The sequence below is a fragment of the Mesoplodon bidens genome (assembly GCF_964165515.1).
Source record: "Mesoplodon bidens genome assembly, chromosome: 10".
Taxonomy (NCBI): domain Eukaryota; kingdom Metazoa; phylum Chordata; class Mammalia; order Artiodactyla; family Ziphiidae; genus Mesoplodon; species Mesoplodon bidens.
The window spans coordinates 43858765-43880139 of record NC_138172.1 but is presented as its reverse complement, the minus strand read 5'-3'; the positions used below and the strand labels follow the sequence as shown (position 1 = coordinate 43880139).

At 56.5% G+C, this 21375-nt stretch overlaps 2 protein-coding genes across 7 annotated transcripts in view; one reads left to right on the top strand and one right to left on the bottom strand.

Annotated features, from left to right (window-relative positions):
- The first annotated feature begins 2465 nt into the window (after positions 1 to 2465).
- Positions 2466 to 14662, top strand: CSRNP1 (cysteine and serine rich nuclear protein 1). 3 transcript variants are annotated; one of them, XM_081245617.1, is made up of 5 exons: positions 2466 to 2612; positions 9011 to 9262; positions 11335 to 11594; positions 12099 to 12413; positions 12508 to 14662. In XM_081245617.1, the coding sequence occupies exons 2-5, from the start codon at positions 9049 to 9051 to the stop codon at positions 13486 to 13488; spliced, it is 1770 nt and encodes a 589-aa protein (XP_081101743.1). In that variant the 5' UTR covers positions 2466 to 2612; positions 9011 to 9048; the 3' UTR covers positions 13489 to 14662. The 3 variants fall into 3 exon arrangements, with proteins under 3 accessions (XP_081101743.1, XP_081101745.1, XP_081101744.1); XM_081245619.1 differs by lacking the exon at positions 2466 to 2612 and adding an exon at positions 2645 to 4452; XM_081245618.1 differs by lacking the exon at positions 2466 to 2612 and adding an exon at positions 4482 to 8151.
- A 1605-nt stretch (positions 14663 to 16267) lies between these two features.
- Positions 16268 to 21375, bottom strand: part of TTC21A (tetratricopeptide repeat domain 21A) — a 30780-nt gene continuing 25672 nt past the window's right edge. For 2 of the 4 annotated variants that reach the window (XM_081247701.1, XM_081247698.1), the window contains 6 exons: positions 21235 to 21345; positions 20477 to 20558; positions 19561 to 19711; positions 19172 to 19333; positions 18525 to 19014; positions 17717 to 18056 (listed from right to left, as the gene is read on the bottom strand). In XM_081247701.1, coding sequence (XP_081103827.1) covers positions 17778 to 18056; positions 18525 to 19014; positions 19172 to 19333; positions 19561 to 19711; positions 20477 to 20558; positions 21235 to 21345 — 1275 coding nt within the window. In that variant the 3' untranslated portion in view covers positions 17717 to 17777. Of the gene's footprint in view, positions 16756 to 17525; positions 17625 to 17709; positions 18057 to 18524; positions 19015 to 19171; positions 19334 to 19560; positions 19712 to 20476; positions 20559 to 21234; positions 21346 to 21375 lie in introns of those variants that run through there. The other 2 variants (XM_081247700.1, XM_081247699.1) reach the window with 2 other exon arrangements.

Genomic DNA, 21375 nt, shown 5'->3' with positions numbered 1-21375 from the left:
AAATTGGAAGACTTGAGAGAGAGAGACAGAGACAGACAGACAGACACACACACACACACACACACACACACACAGAAAACTAGAACTCCACTGTAGGTCACAGAGACCTCCCTGTCTCCTGAGAACCTACCTAGAGGATTAGAGGCAGGAAGGAGGAGGCAGTGGAAGAAGTGATTCCTTGGGACCAGCAAGGTCTATCACCCAGCAGCCACAGGAGACAGTGCAGCTGAGTATTTGAGGGGGGTGGGAGTGCGTGGGTAGCCATCCGCCTCATAGCCCTAAGGGCTGAGTCACCTCTAGCAAAGGACACAGCTTTGTAGCCTTTCAACTCCCTCCAGAGCTGTCTCACCCACATCCAGGGCTTCAAGGTACCAGCTGTCTGCTGATGACCCTTCCATCCCCACTTCCAGCCCTGCCCTCTCCTTGATCCCCAGCTCCCTGTACACGTTTACTGCATAGACAATTTATTCAATATGTTCTTAATGAGCACAAGCACGAAGGATAGTCAGACATGGTCCCTGCCCTCCCAGGGCTCACAGACAACTCACATGGAAATGCACAAGGAAACCATACAACTAAGTGGGTGCAAGGCAGCTGCAGGCTGGGGAGTAGCATCTTTGGAAGTTTAAACCAGGATGAGCAGGACACACCCCAAGAACTGACTGCTGGCAATCAGGGCTGGAGTGCAGTTATCAAGGGTGTGGGGTGGAAATGCAGAGGTAAGGGTGGAAGAAGCTTATGGAGGTACAGAACAGAATACCTCGTGTGTAAATTAAAACTAGGTTGTAGCAATGTTACAAGCACAATGTGCAAGTAAAAATACGTGCACTCATTAAAGACAAAATGGAGGAGCAGGGAAGTGAGTGGGGCATGGGAGTTTGAAGAAAGAGGTGAGGTTGCAAAGGTGGGCAAGGACCTGATTATTCTGGCTTTGTAGGCCCCACAGAGTTGAGACTTCATCCTGAGGGCACTGGGAAGTCACTGAAAGGTTGGCTCCAGCTGTCCAGACACCTCCCCCCTGCAGGCCGCCCAGGTACACACATTCAAAGCATCCAGCAAGAACAGGGGCTGTAGCTTCCCCCAACCTGCGTTCCTCCTATGGTTCTTCCTTAGAAAGGTAAAGGGCAGGCAGACCCCTCCTGGTCCCCTCCACATACACACCTGTGGCTAGAGGGGCCCTTATCATCTCTACCCCAGATACCATCCAGGCAGGACAGGTCACCCCCACCCGCCACCTGGAGTGAGGTAGAAGGGAATCCTGAGGGCTGGGCTAGTCACACACAGTTCTTCTAGGACAGTCAGAGAAGAACCCAGAATGCAGCGGGAGCCAGACTGGGAGGGGGGAGGGTCAGGCTCCCACGAAGGCTCCCTGGAGGAGGCAGTGCAAGCTGAGACCTTAAAGGCGGTGGGGTTCTGGTAAGCAGCCAGAGGGCAAGAAGGCGTTCCAGGTGAGAGGAACACCTGCAGGGAAGGTGTGAGGGTAGAAACGCTCAGGGCACGCGTGGTGGGTAGGATCTGACCAGCGCTTGGGAAGAGGGGCGGAGGGTGGGTTCCTGGGCCAGAACTCACTGCCGGGGCATGCACACACTTTCCCCGGCGCAGTAATACTGGGAGAGTTGGCCCCTACCCAGGAAAGGCCTTGGCGGGAGCAGAGCGGGCAGTGGGCCATTTTAAGTGGCCAGGGTTTGGCTGAGAAGAAACCAGCCTTTTTTTTCTTCTTTTTAAAGAGAGGGATCGGGTGGCGGTGGGGATGGGGATAAGCTGGTTATAGGAACCCCTAGCTCAGGGCTTCTGCAGAGTCTCTGGCCCATGGGCAGAGGTGAAGGTCGGGACCAAGGATGACCTTCTCACCCAACCCCCTATCTCTACTCCCATCCCCCACCCGTTTCATCCCCAGAGTATACTTTCCAGGCGATCTGGCGGTGGGGGGTAGGAAGGGGGCAGAGGAGGGAACGTTTGATGGGATTATAGTAAACTGCCTCGGCTGGGTGGCGGTAAGGGCGTGTAGGAGGCCTGGGCTCTGCCACCGCCGGGTGGCCTGACGGACGCTCCGCGCTGCTCCGGGCCTCAGTGTACCAATCTGTAAACGGGGGCCGCGAGCAGAGGTGGGGATCTTCCCGACCTGCTCGGCCTGCCGGGAGTGTCGGAGACTCCCGGAACGCGTGCGGGAGAGGGCCCGGGGGAGGGCGGCGGAGGGGCGCGGGAGAGGCTGGGGGCCGAGAGCGCCCGCGGCGCTGGCGCGGGGTCAGAGTCCACAGGGAGGCCTGGGGCCGCTACGTTGGCTCGGGCCGTGGGGGTGCGGTGCCTCCGGGGCGGGGGGGGCGGTACCACCGGGGCGGGGCGGGGCGGGGCGGCGGGCGGGAGGCCCGGCGTGCGTCAGCGCCGTGAGCCCCGGAGTTTTCCACTGACGAGGAGGGCGGAGCTACGGGCGGGGCCAGGCGCAGCCAGTCTCCTGCCGCCGCCGCCGCTGCCGGACGCTCAAGCGAGGGGCTGCTGGGCCGACGGTTGCCCACCGAGCGAGCGAGCGCGCGAGCGCGGGGTCGCAGCGCAGGGGGCGTTCCCGGCCAGGACGCGGGTCGCGGCGTTGCCCTTGGCGAGCGTCCGGATCGCAGGTCAGCACCGTGGGCTCCGGGCCGGGGGACGGGACCTTGAGGAGGGGGTGTCCCACACGGGACGCGCTGCTTCCCGGACCCTGCCGTTTGCCCCCCGCCACTTTGAGCGAGTGCCGGGGCGGGGACAGCCCGGCCCCGGACGGCGCGCCACGGCCGGAGTCCGGGTCGGGAGACCGGGAGGCGACAGTCTCAGGTTTTCCGCTCCCCTCCCCCGCCCCGCCGCCGGGACCCCAAGAGGTCCCGGCGCCCCGAGCGTGGGGCGGGTGGCTGCCGAGCCGTGGTTACGCGCTGGCGGCGGGCTGGCGACGGGCGCGCGTCCGCGGGTGAGTTCCCTTTTGACCCAGTTGCCTGAGAACTTTTCAGAAGTTCCTCGCATGGCCGGAGCAGGTGACATTTGTCGCCTTCCTCCTCGGGCTCCCCCCGGGGGCGGGTGCCGGGGCTGCGGCGAGTGCCCGGCGTCAGTCAGGGAGGGAGTGGAGGGGTGAGAGTGGAGTGAGTCTCCGTGAGTCACGGACCCCGGGAGGGAGGGAGGAGGAGGGATTGTGTCGTACGCTCACCTGTTTGTCAGTCACCGTCACACGCAGAGGCCACCGCTGTGAGTCACGGGCGCAGCTATACAGGCCACCCGCGGGCACATGTAGGCTTCTCCCACGCACGGCTCCCTCCCCAGCACGTACTTCCTACAGGTCCTCAGTTTCCCCTCCCCGGGGGCCCTTACACCGGCACGGCACTGTTGAGATGCCCACACTACAGCAGCCGTCACACACTTAGTCACTCCTGCTCCCTGGCACAGTCACACACAGCCCACACTCCTGACACAAGGGGGTCCCTCCCGGGCTCCACTGCCCACTCGACACCTCCACTCAGATGTCTCACAGTCCTCTGGAGCGGAACTCATAGCTTACCCCCAAATCCTCATCATCACTGCCTTCTTTGGTCCCGACCTCCAGAGGTCACCAGGTTCCCTTCCCCTTTCTCCTAAGCCTTTGGCTTGTCATCTCTCACCTAGCTCTGGCAGCTTGGTCCAACTGGTCACACCCCCTTCTGTCCCTTGCTGAGCCATCTTTTTAAAATGCAAATCTGGTATTGTCACTCCCTACTTCAACCCTTCTGTAGCTTCCTGTGCCCTCAGCCTGCCCTGTCAGCCCTGGCTTCCTGGCTCCCTGGCTCCTGAAGCCCCCTCCCAGGCCGCCCCTTCCCCCTCATCTCTCTGCCTCTTCCTCTTCAAGTCCCTCCCGCTTCCTGTGCCCCCCTCTCTCTCTGGAACTTTTCCTACATCCCATCCTTTACTCCAAGAGATCTGTCCTCACCCCCAGCTGTACCCCTCCCACCCTCCATCCCAGCACTCAGCACGGTTTGTAACTCATTATACTCCTCCCCACTAAACTCAAAGCTTCAGGGGGGCAGCACTGGTCTGTGTCTTGCTCCCTGTATGCCCAGGTGTGTGACACAGTGCTTGGCATGTCTTAGGCACTCCATAAATATTTGTTGAAGGAATGAATGAATGAGAGTGAAGGGGGCCTCGCTTAGGTGGAGGAAGCAGTCTCTGCCAGGTGCAGTTTCCTTTCTGCAGGAGCAATTGCCTCATGTAGCCAGCAAACGTTTGGCACCTCCCCAGTGCCAGGCCCTGGAGGCCAAGGCTGAGGAACTGTCCCCTCCCCCGGAGATCACTTTTGGAGGGATGGGTGGGGGAGGAGTGTGTCAAGGCTTCCTGCCTGCCCTCTCTGGGCTCCCCTGGCTGCCTTTCTAGCCAATCCCCGTGGGGGCCTGAGGTGCTCAGAGGTGCTCTCTCCTTCTGCCAGTGAGTAGTTCCTGAGGATCCGAGGTCGTCTGACCCCAGGTACCTAGGGGGAGCTGGCCTGGCCTGGCCAAGGCCTGGGACTCTGAGGTTAAAGGACATTCTTCAAATTCCTGAAGGAGGGTGGAGGCAGCTGAAGGTGCCCCCTTCCCAATACCAGCTCTCACTGGGGGCCAGGGCATTGGGACTGCTGTGGTCGAAGAGGAGTTGATGTGACTTTTCGGAGGCCTGGGGATTCCTGCCCCCAAACAGCCTTTGTTTGTTTGCCTGGTACCCAGGGTGAGGTGGCCTTCCCTCGGCTCACATGGTGTGGCCTGAGTGTGTAGATAGTTGTGGCTAGTAGGGTGGGGAGGCGCCCCTCCTCCTCTTGGGCTGTCAGCTTCTGTGAGTGGTGATGGCAGGGCGGCCTGATTCTCAGGGCCCAGGCAGATCCCGGAAGAAGCCTGGTTCTCTTCGATTCAGGGCCTGTCTCCGGGGCTCCTTGGGGGTGTGGTATTTCTGTCTGAGCAGGCTCCTGGGAATTGCTTTTCCTTCCTCCAGGACCCTCGGAGGGGGCTGTGCTCACCCTGGGAACGGTGCCACGGTCAGGATCTTGATTCCTGGGTAGCTGCTGAGGGCCCCTCCCCCACCCTCTGACTCACTGTCTGACACTTTTCTTGGACTCTTTCACTATCTTTCATTCCTTTTCTGACTTGGCCTCTCCTGTCTCTGGCTGAGTCTTTTTGTCTCATCTGCCTCTGCCTCTCTCAGCCTCTGGATCCCTAGGTCCGGTGGCCGAGCACAAGAGCCAGGGGCTCTTCCTCCTCCCCCAGTGTCAGGGAGGAGATGATTTCCCATTTCCAGGTCTGCAGATTTTGCTGGGTGCTCATCATTAGAACCTGCACCACGGGCTGTAGCTTTCCTGTGTCCCCGTTTCCCTGTCTCCAGCCTTGGAGTTTATAACCCCCTCACCTTAAGCTCCCATTCTGTAGACATCCCTGAGGCAGAGCCAGGGTGTCTGGCTTGAACCTGCTTCCTTAACACTCCTTCTATTTGTTTACTCTTGGGGAACCTCCTGAGATGCCTGTGTTGGCACCTGCCTGCAGCCTGAGCTTCCTTTTCCTGCTCTCAGAGCTACCCCCTTCTGGGTGCTATTCTTGCTCAAACCCTCAGGCACAGGTTGGGGGATGGGCACGTCCTCCCCTCCAACTAACTGTGACAGGAGCAGGAGGAGGGCACACTGACCAGTGGGCCCCCGAGACCTCATGTACCTAAATCGTTTCTCTGTGCATACCTGATCTGCAGCGTCAGCTGCCTACCTCTGATGGTCCTCAGGAGCCTTCTCTGTGCCAGACTCTATTCCAGGCACAGGCACAGTGCCGATCAGGCCGAGAGGCCTTCAGCCTGGCATGAGGGAGATGAGCAGTGAGGCCATTGTAGGAAGGGGCCTTAAGGGCTGTGAAGGGGGAATCCCAAGAGCCCGCGGGAGCCCAGAGAGGCATGTAGTGGGGAGGAGTGAGGGTTTCAGGGAGGCCTTTTTGGAGATGACTTCTAAAGGGGAGTGAGGCTGGGTTCCAGCTTGTGCAAAGGCCAGGAAGTGAGCAGGTCATAGCCATTTGGGCAACTGCAAGTTCAGCTGGAGTATAAAGTGAGGGGGGTGGGGAGAGTCTTGCATGATGAATCTGGAGGGGAGGCAGCAGCCAGGCCTTTCTCAGCCTCTTTTGGAATTGTGGACTTGATCCTAAGTGCTCCCCTTAGGGAATGATTTTCTGCATGGGGGTGACGGTAGATAGACACGTGGTTTAGTAAGATCACTCTAGGGTAAAGAGTGGCTGCGGGCAGAGGGCAAGAACAGAGGCAGGGGACATGGGTAGTAGCAGTGGGACAGAGACATAGGGGTAACAGACTTTCAGAATTGAAGGTGACATACGTAAAATGCACAAAGTATATGAATCTTATGTGTACAGTGAGATGTTTTAGACACTATGGAACCACCACCCAGATCCACATAGAATATTTCTAGACACCCCTCTCCCCCGACCCCCCCGCCCCGGGAAAATTCCCTCATGACTGTCCCCAGTGCATGCCCTTCCCACTTGCTGGATAATCACGATTCTGAACTGTATCATCACTGACTGGGTTTGCCTTTTCTTGAACTTCATTCACATGTAATCTCGTGTCTGGCTTCTGTCACTCAACATGATATCAGTGAGATCCATCTGTATTGTGTGTATCCAGGAGCTCTTTCTTTTTTTCTCAGTGTAGAATGACACATTCACCAAGCATTTACCACTGTTCTAAGAACCTGACATGTAATGATTCACGTAAACTTCCCATCCCTGTGAGGTTGTAAGACAAAGAATTGAAGACACAGAAGTTAAGGAACTTGCCCAGGGTCACCCAGCCAACTGATAGCCAAGCCAGGGTTCAAATGTAAGCAGTCTGGTTCTGGAGCCAAGGTTTTCTTAACACTATGCTGGGTGGCCTCCGTGATACCTATCAAGTCTGTGCCTGGCCTTGTGTGGCTTAAATGAGCTAATGTGTACTTCCAGGACTGGGTGACTGGATGTGGATGGAGGGAGACAGGAAGGAATTGAGGATGACTGCAGGTTTCTGGCTTGAGTAAGTGGGTGGGTGGCAGTGCTGTTACTAAGATAGGGAACACAGGAAGAGGAACAGATGGCATGGGGGGTGGGGAACAGAGACAAGGGGTTCGATTTGGGGCCTGCAGAATTTTGTTTCTAAGGGGTGGCCAGGCAGAGAGACCAAGTGAGCCTTTGGTTCGGGGGAATCTCAGGCTTAGGCGTGTGATTAGGACGGCATTCAGCACCCTGTAGACAGCATCTGGAGTTTGGGAAAGGATGGGGCCTCCCAGCGGGATTGTGGTGGGGACAAGATGCGTGGGTTGTGGTTTGTCCTTGTGTGTTTCTGTGTCTGGGTGCCTCTGTGCTCCATCTGCTTGTGTGTATGTGTGTGTATGCCTGCCTCTGGGCCATGAGTTCCTGCATCTCCTGTGAGAGCCTTCAGGTCAGCTGAGAGCTGGGTTGTGTTTGTTTGTGGTTTGACCCGGGGGTGGGGTGGGGGGTGCCAAGCCTGAGAAATTATTTGCTGAGAAGCCCCCGGAAACACCTGTGTATCCTCCTTCCCTGGGCCCGCTGTTGTTGGAGGGTTGGCAAGTCGGGGAGCTTCTCTTGCTGCTCATGTGCCTGTGGGGAGAGGCTGTCCCTGGGATGAATTTCATCTAGCAAGTTGGTTGACGGCATACCGCCTGGGTCTGGGATCCAGAGACTTTGTGGAAGGCTAGGCAAACGGGGATAGGGGTGTTTAGAAAGGACACCTGAGTAGGGGAGATCGCCAGCCTTCTGGTTGGTTTTTCCTGTTCACTCTCATTTCCTGTGATGGCAGTGGGGGAGGGGCTCCCCAGCACTGGGGCCTCTGCATCGTTTCCCCTTCCTCCTGGTGACCTCCTGGGGCCCAGCCCTGAGTGCTCAGGAGGCACAGAGAGACAAGGTAGCTGGGCTCAGCCCTAAGGACCGAGTCATTTGGGGATTCCCAAGCAGTGGAAGGGGTTGTTATTTGCTGCAGCATTTCAGGGAAGGAACCCCAAGTGCCCTCCACTCGGTTGAGGCCAGCCAAGCTGTGGGAATCTCTGGTTGCACTCCTGTGGAGGGCTGCGATCCTTAAAGGGGAGACACAGCGAGCAGTGTATCCTGGGGTGCTCCAAGTCACCCAGCTACGGACGGGAGAGCGTCGTCTTGGCCGGTCAGTTTTACTAGAAGACGGTTTTTTTTTTTAAGGGGAGAAAATAATTTCCCTAGGAAGTTATTTCAAACAAACAGGGTTAGATATTGGAGTGGAAGGCAAGATGAAGGTGAATTTTGAAGATCAAACAGGAGATGCTAAAGAGACACAAAGCCCAGGTGGCTCTGGCCCCAGTCAGGCCTGGAGGCCGGGGACTTCTCTTGTGGGCGGGGGTTTCTAAGGGAGAGTCCGAGCAGCTCCATCACAGGGAATTTGGACGCTGGAAATCGGGGCTGGTGTCAAAGCCACCCTGTTCCCTGAGTCCTGGTCAGCCTGGCCCTGAACGAGGGCCCGTTGCCGGGGTGTGCAGGCGGCGTGTCTGTGGGTGTGCTAGGGGCAGGAGGAGGAGGAGGAAGAGCCACTGTACGAGGGCTGTGCAGGCTGTCGGCGTGCGCCCAGCCTCACACACACAAAGGCACACAGATGCAGCTGTGTGAATCACCCAGCCAGTGAGTCAGCCCCAGGATTCCTGCCGGGGAATGAGCGTGGCCAGGCTGAGGTCTGTCGGTCCATCTGTCGGTCTGGCGTGTGCGTGCGTGTAGGTGGGTTACAGGAGGTAGAGGGGAAGGTGCCCGGTGCTGTCCCAGGAAGGCTTTGGGGCAGAGGTGGCGGGAGTCTGTAAGGGCCAGAATGAGGGTTTGGATCTCAGTGCTCCGTTTGGTGCAAAGAAGCCTACTAGAGACATGGCCCTGTCACGTAGGGCTCCTCGGGGAGGGCCTGGGCTGCCTCGGAGGGTAGGTGGGAGAGGTGATGACCAGGGCTGGGTGCCCACCTCCTGCCCTCAGGCCTGCCACCTAGAGCTTTCCCCTTCCTGTTCCAGGCTGTCTGTGCCCAGACCCCAGAGTACCCCTCACCACCATGACTGGGCTGCTGAAGAGGAAGTTTGACCAGCTGGATGAGGACTCCTCCTCACTCTGCTCGTCCTCCTCCTCTTTGTCCTCCTCGGGCCGCCACTCTCCCTCCTGCTCCCCGAGCTCTTCGGCCTCTCTGTCTTGGGACTCGGATGAGGAGGGCCCCTGGGATCAGATGCCCTTGCCTGACCGCGACTTCTGTGGCCCCCGAAGTTTCACCCGTGAGTCCCTTCACCCTGGGAACCCATTACACCCCTCTTTCCTTCCTGAAGATGAAATTGGGGGGCCCTGATGAAGTCGTTCTGGCCTCTGGAGGTCGTGTCCCCATGGCTTTAGCTTCCCTACTTGACTCCCCACCTCATCCACTTCCTGTCCTACAGGGGTCACTTGGGAATGCCCCCTGTCCAGAGGCACTTGGGTCCAGCTACATTCACCTTTAACCTTGGGACTCTCCAGCTTAGAAGTCATCATGTTCAGGGCAGGGCTCCTCAGTGGCCCTGGGGCCTTCCCGCCCAGCTCTGTCCCTCAGTTCCTGTTTTGTTTCTCCAGCTGGCTCCCTATCCTCTACCAGCTGAACTGCCCGAGTCCCACACCCCACGCTTCTGTCCTGCGGGGCCTGTCAGGCCGGTCCCTCGCCTAGCAAAACGCTGTTTGGCTTTGCCTGAACGCAGTGAAAAGGTTTTTTCCCAGTTATTTTTTCAAGCTTGTGTAATTCTGATTCCAAACTGACAAAGATGGCCCTAGAGCAGTGTTTCTCAACCTTATTTTTCATTATTGCACCCCAAACCCCAAGGAGCCCATTGAGACATTTTTCCCCTGATCCTCCCCACCATGATGTCTTAATACCACAGATATGTCTATTTATGTACTATATGCATATCTGTACATTATACATGAGAAAGTATAATTTTTACCAGATAGAATCTAACAGTACATTAACTGACTAAACTACTATGGGTTTACTCTAGAAATACAAGGATGGTTTAATACTATAAAATCTAATCATTTAGTTTACCAAATGACTATGTCAGAGGAGGAAAAATATAAGAGCCGCTATAGATACTGAAAGAATATTTGATAACATGTAATATTCCTTCCAGATAAGACCCTCTGTATGATAAGAATAAGTAAATTCTACCCTAAATGATAAAAAAAATATGTCTTAATCTAAAACCTGGCATTACAATTAATGAGGAAATACTGGAAGCAGTCCCACTTAGGAACAAGATGAGGACACTGTCTGTCACCACTGTTAGTTGACATTGTTCAGGAAGTGCTAGACAATTCAGTTAGCAAAGAGAATGAGAAATATACTGGATTGGGACAGGCAAAATTGCCATGATTTGCAGGTGTTCGACTACATGATAAATTCAAGAATATGTATACAGAAAACCTATTAGAAGGGAATTCCCTCAGGTAGCTGGGTACAAAATTAATATATTAAGTTTAACTATATGGAATTGCTAAGATTTGATTATTTCATGGTAGCTTCTTATGGTTCAACCTAATAAAAATCAATAATATACCAGTATATATATCGAATATGCCAATACATAGCTTACTAATCAACATACTTAATAACTTATAAAGGGTAGACCTTTCTAAGCTTGTTGCAAAATGCAGAAGCTATAAAGGAAGAGCTCAATATACTTTTGATTACATAAACCTTAGAAATTATTTCGTAAAAGCCCAAAAGCAAAAATAAAGGACTAGCAGAAACTAACACAACATTGTAAAGCAACTATACTCCAATAAAGATGTTTAAAAAAAAAAGGACTAAAATATTTGCACAGATAGGTTAGATGATTAATGTCTAATATTGAATATATATAAAAAGCTCCTACAAATAAATTTTTTAAGAACTATAGAGGGACTTCCCTGGTGGCCCAGTGGTTAAGACTCCGTGCTTCCACTGCAGGGGGCACGGGTTCCATCCCTGGTCAGGAAACTAAGATCCCGCATGCAGCATGGCGCTCACCGCCTCCAGCTACAAAAAAAAAAAAAAAAAAAAAAACAACTATAGAAAACTGTGCAGGGGAGCTGTAAATGGCTACTAAAGATGGGAAAGATGTTTAATGCTCTCATTTGGACTGGTAAATAACAATGAGCCAGTGTTGACATAGGGTGATGTTGCATTTTACCAGCTCCAGTGGCCAGGCCGGCTCCTAGGCTCAGATCCATTTTTTTGGGGGGTGGGAGGGGTGTGAGGAGAGAGGGTTCAGCATCACCTCCTGGGGGTTAGGCCCTGCCTCACGAAGAACTAATGCTCGCCCCTCCCCTGCCTGCCTTCCAGCCCTGTCCATCCTGAAGCGGGCCCCCCGGAAGCGCCCAGGCCGGGTAGCCTTCGATGGCATCACTGTCTTCTACTTCCCTCGGTGCCAGGGCTTCACCAGTGTGCCCAGCCGCGGCGGCTGCACCCTGGGTATGGCCTCCCGCCACAGTGCCTACCGCCGCTTCTCCCTGGCCGAGTTTACGCAGGAGCAAGCCCGGGCACGGCAAGAGAAGCTGCGCCTACGCTTGAAGGAGGAGAAGCTGGAGGCGCTCAGATGGAAGGTGGGGAGACCCTCTGCATGGCCCTCGCCCCAGGAGTTGCTCTGAAGTCCTAGCCTTGGGGGGACAGGTGTCAGGGTGGATGCTGATTTGCTTGTTGTGTTTTTGGGAGGCCTGTGGGGCTGTGATTGGCCTGATCAGGGTACGCTGCCAAATTATCTGCAGGCAGATGGGTATAGAAGGTCTTCTGTTTGCTGCAGGGCTGGGGACGTGGTGCCTGAATATGCCCGACCTCACTGGGGAGGGGGAGTGGATGGGACACCAGAGGTCGGTGTTTCTGTCTGGGGGAGGGGGTTTGTCCACGAACTGGGGAATGACATGAATAGGAAACCTGTTTGCAAATGCCCTGAGGGTGTTTTCTTGGCTGTCCCATTCACTATGGCATCCACAGTGCCCAGCCCAGAGAGAGTAAGCACGTGGCAGGGGGGTATTTATCAAGTGACCGATGCTGCCAGAAACTGCATCCGTGTCTGCCTCTCACGTCCCTCCTCTCTTCTCTGGACACAGCTTTCGGAGGCCGGGGTACCCAAGACGGAGGCCGACCTGCCGCTTACAGTGGACACCATAGATGATGCCTCTGTGGAGGAGGATTTGGCAGTGGCCGTGGCAGGTGGCCAATTGGAGGAAATGACCTTCCTCCAGCCCTACCCAGCCCGGAAGCGGCGGGCTCTGCTGCGGGCCTCGGGCGTGCGGAGGATCGATCGCGAGGAGAAGCGAGAGCTGCAGGCACTGCGCCAGTCCCGGGAGGACTGTGGCTGTCGCTGTGACAGGGTCTGTGATCCTGAGACCTGCAGCTGTAGCCTGGCGGGCATCAAGTGCCAGGTACGGAGCCAGGCGGGGTTGGGAAGGCGAGCCTGAGTCAGGGGCTTCTCCGGGGTCCACCGGATCCTCACCTGCACCTCTGCTTTCTTTGCAGATGGACCACACAGCGTTCCCCTGTGGCTGCTGCAGAGAGGGCTGTGAGAACCCTAAGGGCCGTGTGGAATTTAATCAGGCACGAGTTCAGACCCATTTCATCCACACGCTCACCCGCCTGCAGCTGGAGCAGGGGGCCGAGAGCCTTGGGGAGCTGGAGGCCCCGGCCCAGGGTGCCACATTCAGCCCTAGCGAGCAGGTCCTGGCCCCCACGTTCCCGCTGGCCAAGCCCCCCGTGAGCAGCGAGCTGGGAGACAACAGCTGCAGCAGCGACATGACCGATTCGTCCACAGCATCGAGCAGTAGCGAGGCCCCCAGTGGCTCTGCCCACCCGGCCCTGCCCGGCCCCGGCTTCCAGCCTGGAGTGGACGATGACAGCCTGGCTCGGATCCTGAGCTTCAGTGACTCTGACCTGGGTGGAGAGGGGGAGGAGGAGGAGGAAGGGGGTGTGGGCAGCCTGGACAACCTCAGCTGCTTCCACCCAGCTGACATCTTTGGTACCGGTGACCCCGCTGGCCTGGCCAGCTGGACCCACAGCTATTCCAGCTCCAGCCTCACGTCAGGCATCCTGGATGAAAACGCCAACCTGGATGCCAGCTGCTTCCTCAATAGTGGCCTTGAAAGCTTGGGGGAAGGCAGCCTCCCCAGCCCCCCGGTGCCAACCATCACGGATGCCGGCCAGAGCAGCTCAGTGGACCTGAGCTTGTCCTCCTGTGACTCCTTCAAGCTGCTCCAGGCCCTGCCAGACTACAGTCTGGGGCCCCACTACACCTCCCAAAAGGTGTCTGATAGCCTGGACAACCTCGAGGCGCCCCACTTCGCCCTGCCTGCCTTTTCTCCCCCTGGGGACGCCAGCACGTGCTTCCTGGAGTCCATCATGGGCTTGTCTGAGCCAGCCGCTGAGGCCCTGGCTCCCTTCATGGACAGCCAGTTGTTTGAGGACACTGCCCCAGCATCGCTGGTAGAGCCTGTGTCTGTGTGAGGGTTAGGGTGCCTTTTCCCGGCCCCAAGAGCCCTGTTGCTGCTTTGTTGTAATTGGGGGCTCCCTGAGGTCTGTCTGTATGTAACGGTCTCCCATTGGCTGGCTCCCATGTGGGCACTCCTAATTTTCATGCAACACTCTGGATTTATTTATTTATTTTTGTAACCTGTGCTGAAGCGGGACGGGGGGGCACTTCCCCTTTCAGCTGCCTGGTCCCCCATATGCCCACACCCTCTCTTCCACTTCCATGGCCGTGCCAGGAGCAGGAAGAAATGTGGCTCCTCTGGAGCTTTGCAGACTCCTTTTCGGTCTTGTATGATGTTCCTAAGCCCAAAGACAGCCACACAGGGCTGAAATCAGCCACTTCTTAAGGCTTCTTCTGCCACCCTGAGCCCTAGACTCATGGGTGGCTGAATCCTCTGGACTGTGAAGACTATAATTTATTTCCATAATTTATTTGGAGACTAGGTGGCTGGCAGGCTATGCTAGGGTCGGGGTGGGGCACTGACCCCTGCGAGTCCCTTTGCCTTTTAGTCCTGCAGCCCTGCCCTCGCCGGGACTTTGGTGTAGACCAGGCATGGATTTGAGCCCTCCATCTAATGTGGCAGCTGCCCTGCTGCGGCTGGCTGAGCAAGCCGGGGCTGGCCTGGGACCGCATCTGGGCAGGGGGAGGGGCTGGGCTGACCAACCGTGACCAAAACCCTCTTCTGCCCCACGCATCCCCCTCTCCTTCCTGTCCTCTGCCCCATCTTCCCCCTCCCCAAAGGCTGCAGCTTTTATTCCAAGCCCGTCAATGTAGGAGGGGGAAGCCGGAGGCCCAGAGAGGGCAAGGGGCTGCCCCAGGGCCTGTAGCACGCCCCTGACCACTCAGGGCTTTCCAGGCACGCACTCCAGCCTGGTCCACCTGCCTGTACCCTAAGGCCAGTTGGCCAGGGGCGAGGGGTGGCTCCTTATGGCTTTCATGCCCTTTGTTTGCAGATGTTGAATTTCACATCATAGTTTCTGTATTGTCCCTGAGTATTAGGACTGTAATTTATTCATTTTTCTGTGTCTGTGCCAAGAAGCCCAGGCTCTGGGCCTGCCCTCTTGCCTAGGAGGCCTTGCCAGCCTGCGAGCTTGTGGGAACACCTTGTACCTGAACTTACAGGTACCAATAAAGAGGCTCTATTTTTCAGTGTGGTCTGTGTTTGTGGATCTGGGAGCACATTTGTGGGACCAGGAGCACAGGTACACCCTCAGGTGGCAGTGAGGAGGGAGGGGGAGGGGGAGACAGGCCCTGCTGGGCAGTATGGACATTGAGGCTGTGTTCGGGATAGAAGTGGGGGGCACACTGGGCCTCTTTCCATGCCAGCCAGTCAACTCAGAGACAGGAAGCCAGCGAGAAGACGCTGGCCGGGCAGATGGAGCAGTTTTCCCCTTGGATGAAGCCATCTCCATTGGTCACCTGGATGGTGGTGGAGAGCAGCAGGGCAGTCTTCTGGGACAGGGCTGTCTGCGTGGGATGGGTGTGGGCTGGCTTCTTCCCACTCACCCGCACTGAGCTGGGGCCTGGCCTCGAGGGTGAAGCAGGCAGTGGGATATGGCCGGTGCAGGCCTTATGTGGGACTGAGTGGCTGAGGTCCTTGGGGACTTGAGCACCAGAAGCTGCAGAACCTCATCCATCTGCACCAGCCAGACCTGTCTGACCTGTCCCTGGCAGCTTGGGCCAAAGGCCAGAAGAGCAGGCTGCACCCTGCCCCAGGGGGCCCCAGTCTGGGGGCTGGGGAGCAAGGTTGACCTCCCCTCTAGGAATAATAATGATTTATACAAGTGCTAGGAGGGGTCACCAAAAAGACCTGACTTGGGTCTCCGTTTTCTTGCTCTAATTCTCTGCCTGTGCTGGGAACCCCTTATTTCCTCTCTATGGCTTACTGGTTAAGAGCACAGACCCAGAGTCCCAGGGTTCGAATCCCAGCTCTTATACTAACTAGTGAGGTGACTTATGCAAATGACTTCCCCTCTCTGTGCCTGGGTGTCCCCCGTATTGTCCAAATAATAACGCTGCTTATCTCACAAGCTTGCTCAGTTCATACGCACCCAGTGCTCGGAGGAGTGCCTGGAACATGTAAGCCTCGGGTGCATGTTTGACTTCCCATTCTGTTTTCATGTGTCTGCTCTATTTCTGTATGTTTTATCCTCTTTTTTTGCCAGTTCTGTCACCCTTTAGGTATCTATCGCTTGCCTCAGGATATGTGTAGACATGGTCACGTGGTCATGTCGTCAGTGGAGTGGCCGTTAGAGAACTCATGGCTTGGAGTCTGGGCTATGGTGGGGCCGCCTGTCCCTGGTACCAGCTTAGGCAGGGACAGCCAGGTCTTAGGCGTCTCAGGTTGGAGTATTCTGGTACATCAAGTTGTCTCGTGTCCCCTCTCACTGATCCCTGGGAGCCCTATTGTAGAGATTGCTCCAGCACGCATGATCCAAAACCTGGGTCTCTCCAAGGGTCCTGAGGCTCTGCTCTGGCCAGCCTAGGGGTCTGGGTGGCAGTCCCCGACAGCTCCAATACTCTGGCTGGAAGCCCCTGCAGGCTGCTATCCCGTGGCCACATCCCATGGCTGGACTGAGCCTACCCACTCCCCATCTAGGGCCCCAGGGTCACTTGGGTTTTTTTCTCAACATAATCCACCCCAAGAAACTAGGTTGTAAGGCAGATCATAATAAAGGCAGCTGGCTTCCCATAGGAAGGATGGTGGTAACCTGGGGAAAACGTTCCAGAACACTGACGCATACCAAAAGGCCATGCACGAGGTCAGCAGTATGCTATAATGACAAGGCTCGCAGCCACCAGGGACGACTTAGGCTGTTCTAGAAGGAAGGGGCCTTTACCCGTTCACTGTTCCCAAACCTTAGTCACTGGACAACTTCTCTTGAAAACGTTGCCATATCTGCATTCTACTCATACTAAGTATTTTACTTTATATCAATTATATCAATATGCTTAAAAGTTAGAACCATTCTACGTAACAGCACCCGCAAATGCATGAGTTTGTTGTACTATTTTTTCTATAAGGATGATACTTAAACACATAGTTATTAAACTTTCAAATGTTTGCTGTATATTAGCAGGGATTTGTACCATGATTTGGGAACACAGAGATCTAGTCTAATTTCCTGCCACAGATGGGGACACATACCCAGAGGGGAAGGTCACACAGGGAGATTCTAGGCCTCCTGACTCCCAGTTCAGAGTTCCTTCCCCTGAGGTCAGACTGGCCCATTACTGCCATCCTGCAAAACAGGAAGAGAGGTATTGGGAGCACACCAAAGGTGACCTCTGTCACCCTCTTGCCAGTTACAATTAACACTATTCATCTACACAGGGACCCCTGCTTTTGTCCCCTGAGGTGTTAAAAGTGTTCCTCGAGGAAGAATTAGTTGGTCACTGTCTTTTACTAAAGATGAAGTAGGAGCTAGTTTTTCTTGGGATCTATTTTCCTGCCAGAGGCAAGAGTAATCAGGGTTTGTCCCAAACTGGTAAGGACCAGCAGACGTGGGCTGCAGACTTGGGGAGGGGGAGGCAGAATGCATGGACAGAGTGGGCCTGTTTGGGCCCCTGCCAGGGAGGACGCAGGGGGCAGCTTGGCAGAGAGGAGCAGTTGCTTCTTTAATCCAGGATTCTGGGGACCAGACAGGAGAAGAGAGGCTTGTACGGGCCAACATAAAAACATTAAAATAGCTGTAGGGTATTTTTTAAACCACCTCTTTGTTCCCCTTTGGCCTCTGAGAGTCTGGGATAAAAGTGGGGCCCATTAGAAGTTGCCCAGTGAGCTCAGTGGAAGCTAAGCTGGTTGATAGCTTTCTTCCCCAGAGCAAAATTGCTTCTTGTACCTTAAAAACATAAAGCTTTGGGACGTCCCTTAGACCAGATTAGGCATGATTCAAATAAACCATACACAATATAGAAATGGGAAGAATATGTCATTTTCTGACTCTCTTCTCCACTGACCCACTTCCCACCCCCTCCATGAAACTTCTGTAGGTTGATAGTTTCCACCCACCCTGGCTCCCACTGACCACAGCTAGGGCCTCAGAGACCCTTGGGCCTTTTCCAAAATTTCTTCTCTGATTCTGGGGTAGTTGGGGTGCTCCTTGAGGACCTGGGACCGAGAGAGAAAGGGTGTGAAGCACCAGGCAGGGCTCCCTGCCACTGCAGCAAGCCCCCCACCACTGTCGGGGGCTTACATCGTGGCAGACTTCGATGGCCTCCACGAATCTCTTGTCCTTCAAGTAGCTGAAAGCGAGTTTGAAGCCTAGCCAGGGGCAGGGAGAATGCAGACAATGGGTGGCACTCCGACGGCCTGAGAACCCCTCTGGTTCCCAGAACAGCCAGAACATAGGCCTTGTGTTGCGGGGTGAGTTTGTTGGTCCTCCGGCCCAGCACCCATGCGCGCCTGCCTGGCTGCCTTACCGCTGGCAGGGTTGCCATGATGGCTGTACTTCCAGGCCAGCTCATAGTTGGTGGCTGCGTCCTTGTACGACTGTTCTCTCTCCATGATGAAGCCCATGTACTCGTAGGCCTTGCAGCAGGACTGCAGGGAAAGCCGGTCAGAGCCTCTGCGGAGGGGAAGCCACATCCCATCCCGGTTGGGGCAAGGGATGGGCGGTGGGTGCATTCACCCAAACCACTCAGGGACTCCAGCAGCACTGCCCACTTTGGCGAGGGGTGAACTGTGTACCCTCTTCTCAGCTGTGCCCACTCTGACAGGACCCCTTCCTCCGCAGTGCTCCTGCCCTGACCTGCAAACACCCCTCCCGGCCCCACCAAACCCTCCCAGCACGCTGCCCCTCGACCCCATGAACCCTTCCCATCTCTCCTCCCCATTCCACGGTCCCCCCTCCCGGACACCGTGCGCCTCCTCTTGCCTTGCTCCGCATTCCCATCCTGCTCTGTGGTCCGTGGGAACCCTCTTGTCCTGCCTCTTCTCATCTCCCTCCTACCCCCGCATCTCTGCCCCCGAAGCCCATGTGCCCCTCCCCCACAGCCGTGCGCCCCTTGCCTTGTTGTACTGCATGCAGCGCCGCAGCAGCTCCGAGGCCAGGTCGAACTTGCCGCCCTGGCAGTAGATGTCGGCCAGCAGGAGCCAGCTCTTCTCCAGGTCCTCGGCTTCGGCTAGCGTCCATGGGGCCTTGGCCAGACGCTTCAGCTGCGTGCGTGCTTTAGGGACCTGCTTCAGCAGCGCGTAGGCCTGTGCCACGGCCAGCAGGGCGGGAATGCTGTCCTTCTGTGCGGGTGGGAAGCAGGTGTTGCCTCGCCCGGCCCTCGGCCTCCCCCCGCCGCCTGCCCACCCAGTGGGCAGCTGGTGCACCTCGGCCTGGGCCATCTCAATGAAGGTGCCCAGCGCCGCCTCCATGTTAGCCTTCTCCCTGGTGGCCAACAGGCACAGGCTCTGCAGCAGCCGCAGCTGGGTCCAGCCCCAGGCCGAGTGCGGGTAGAACTCCCGCAGCAGCTTCTCAGCAGTGCGCACGCCGTGCTGCTCCAACTCCTTCCTGTCGGTGGAGCCGCGGGCATCGGATGCCAAGCCGGAGGGCAGAGGGCGCTGGCCTGCCAGCCTGGCCCTCGCCTGGCCTTGACCCAGAGGCCGCGGGCTCTCTCCGCCTTCCCCCAGGTCCCGCCCCTGCCCTCGCCGGCCAGCCGGGCCCTCACTTGCTCTCAGTCACCAGGTTCTCGAAAGCCTCTCCACCCACGATCTCGTTGTCTGGGTTCAGACAGAGTTGCACCATGTAGTAGGTGGCGCTCTGGCCCCACGTGCTGTCCTTGCGTGCTTTGTTTAGGAACTTCAGGGCTTCGTTGGGTTGTCCTATGTGCCTATAGTGGAGGAGAGAAACACCAAGAATCAGACAGGGAAACTGAGGCCTGAGGAGTACAGGGACACACAGGGGTCACTCTGTGAATCTGCACAATGCAGGGGCAGGATCGCTGGTCTCCCTGCTTCCTGATCTGGAAGCTGAATTTCTGCTTCCCTAGCAAACGCCAGCATGTCCATTAGGGATGGCCTCCTGCACATAACTGCCAACATACCCACCCCAACCCACCAGCAGTAGATGCCTCTGCAGTAGTTGAACCCTGGCTCCAAAGACACCCGGCTGGACACCTTCTTGGCCAATTCAAAGAAGGCAGGGGCGTCCTCAAGTTTGCCACTTCTTCGTAGCAGATCGATTAGTTTGTTCAACACAGGAAAATTGTCTAAAACAAGAGAGCAGAAACCTTCAGGCTGTGATAACCAATAGCTGAATCAGGCAGGGAGAGGCAGAGAGGACCAGGAAACACTACCCGTCTGGGCTGAGCAGGGGCAACCCAGTGGCTCCAGTGTCTCCACTGAGACACAGTAAAGTAGGTACTCTTATTGTTCCCATTTACAGATGAGGAGACTGAGACACAAAGAAGTTAAGTAATCTGCCAAAGGTTACAAAGCTGGTAAATAGAAGACCAGGATTCAGACCTAGACAGTCTGGCTCCAGGACCCGAACTCCTAATAGCTGTGATTGCTGGGTGACTCTGCTGTGGGCCTGGCTTGGGCTCCACCCTGAGCCTCGTGTCTGGCCCCTTCCCCAGCAAGAAGCAGTGGTTTTATGTTGCAGTGAGTGGGAATGGAGCTACACGTCAGGGGAGAATTTCTAGCTACCTCTGGGTGGCTCTGACCTCAAAAGGGCACTTATGTTGAGCCCCAGTGTCTATGATTTGGGGATAGACAGGCTGTCTTGGGTCCAGTGCCAAGCACTGCCCTGCCTGAGACCAGGAACTGGCCCCTTGGACTCGGGAAGGGCCAGCACGTTCCACTGGGCCTTTATCAGTTTCCTGCCTCTCTGGGAACAATCAGAGAGGAGGGGGCTTCCTCTGCCCAGTCAGGAAGGAGGGGAGAGGGCCCACCCTTCTGCGGGGAGAGCAGCCCTTGCTTGGTGGGAACCGACACAGGCAGTCTCAGTGGGTAGGCTCGATGCAGGCAGTTACCTGGCGCTTTCTCCAGGACTTGGTGGTAGAGGTTGATGGCAGCTTCGTATTTCTGTTTTCTAAACATCAGGTCAGCCATCATCTGTCAGAAAACATGCGATGCTGGGACAGCAGCTTGCATGGGCATGGCAGGGAGGCTGTCGTGGGAACGGGGTGGGTAAAGAGGGAAAGTAGGAGAGGATTTCCGAGGTAGCCTCTCTGGGCGCTGGGAGAAGCTGCCACAGGAGAAGCCGAGAAGGCGGGGCAGCCTGGGACGGGGAGCGGGGGGCAAGGATGGAAGTAGGAAGGAAAGGCTGGAGGTAGACATGCGAGGAGCTAGGCCCTCCACCCCCGTCTGAGAACTACCAGCTCCAGGCAGCGAGGTGGAATGGGGGCTCCCCACCTCCGCTGGGGCAGCCCTGAAGGTGGTCTGGGTGACAGGGTGGAGAGGGGCAGGACTGGGGATGGCTCGTCCCACACACTTCCCGAAGCCCCAGGAACCTGTCCCACCCCTGCCTTCAACAGTTGGGTGTGGTTTCCCCCGGAGTGAATCAGCCTCACCACCTCCCCTCATATTGGCCCGGGAGGTCGCTGCTGCCCCCTGCTGCCAGCCCGCCCCTCCCATCCGAAGGGCAGCGGGTCCAGTGCTGAGTCCTGCTGCCCGACAGCCCCTCAGGGCCGGGTCAGCCGGGCACCTGGGGTTACGGGGTTAGGAAGCAGCCCGCATGCGGTCGCAGGGACCCTGGGGAAGGCAGAGAAGAGGGCCCGGAGCCTCTTACCATGGAGGCTGTCTCATGGTTCTTCTCGGTCTGCAGGAGGATGGCACAGTGCTGCTCGCATAAGTCCAGGTGGCCCTGCAGCAGGTAGAGCCGTGCCAGCTCCAGCACCACCTGGACAAGACCAGATACAATAACTAACCA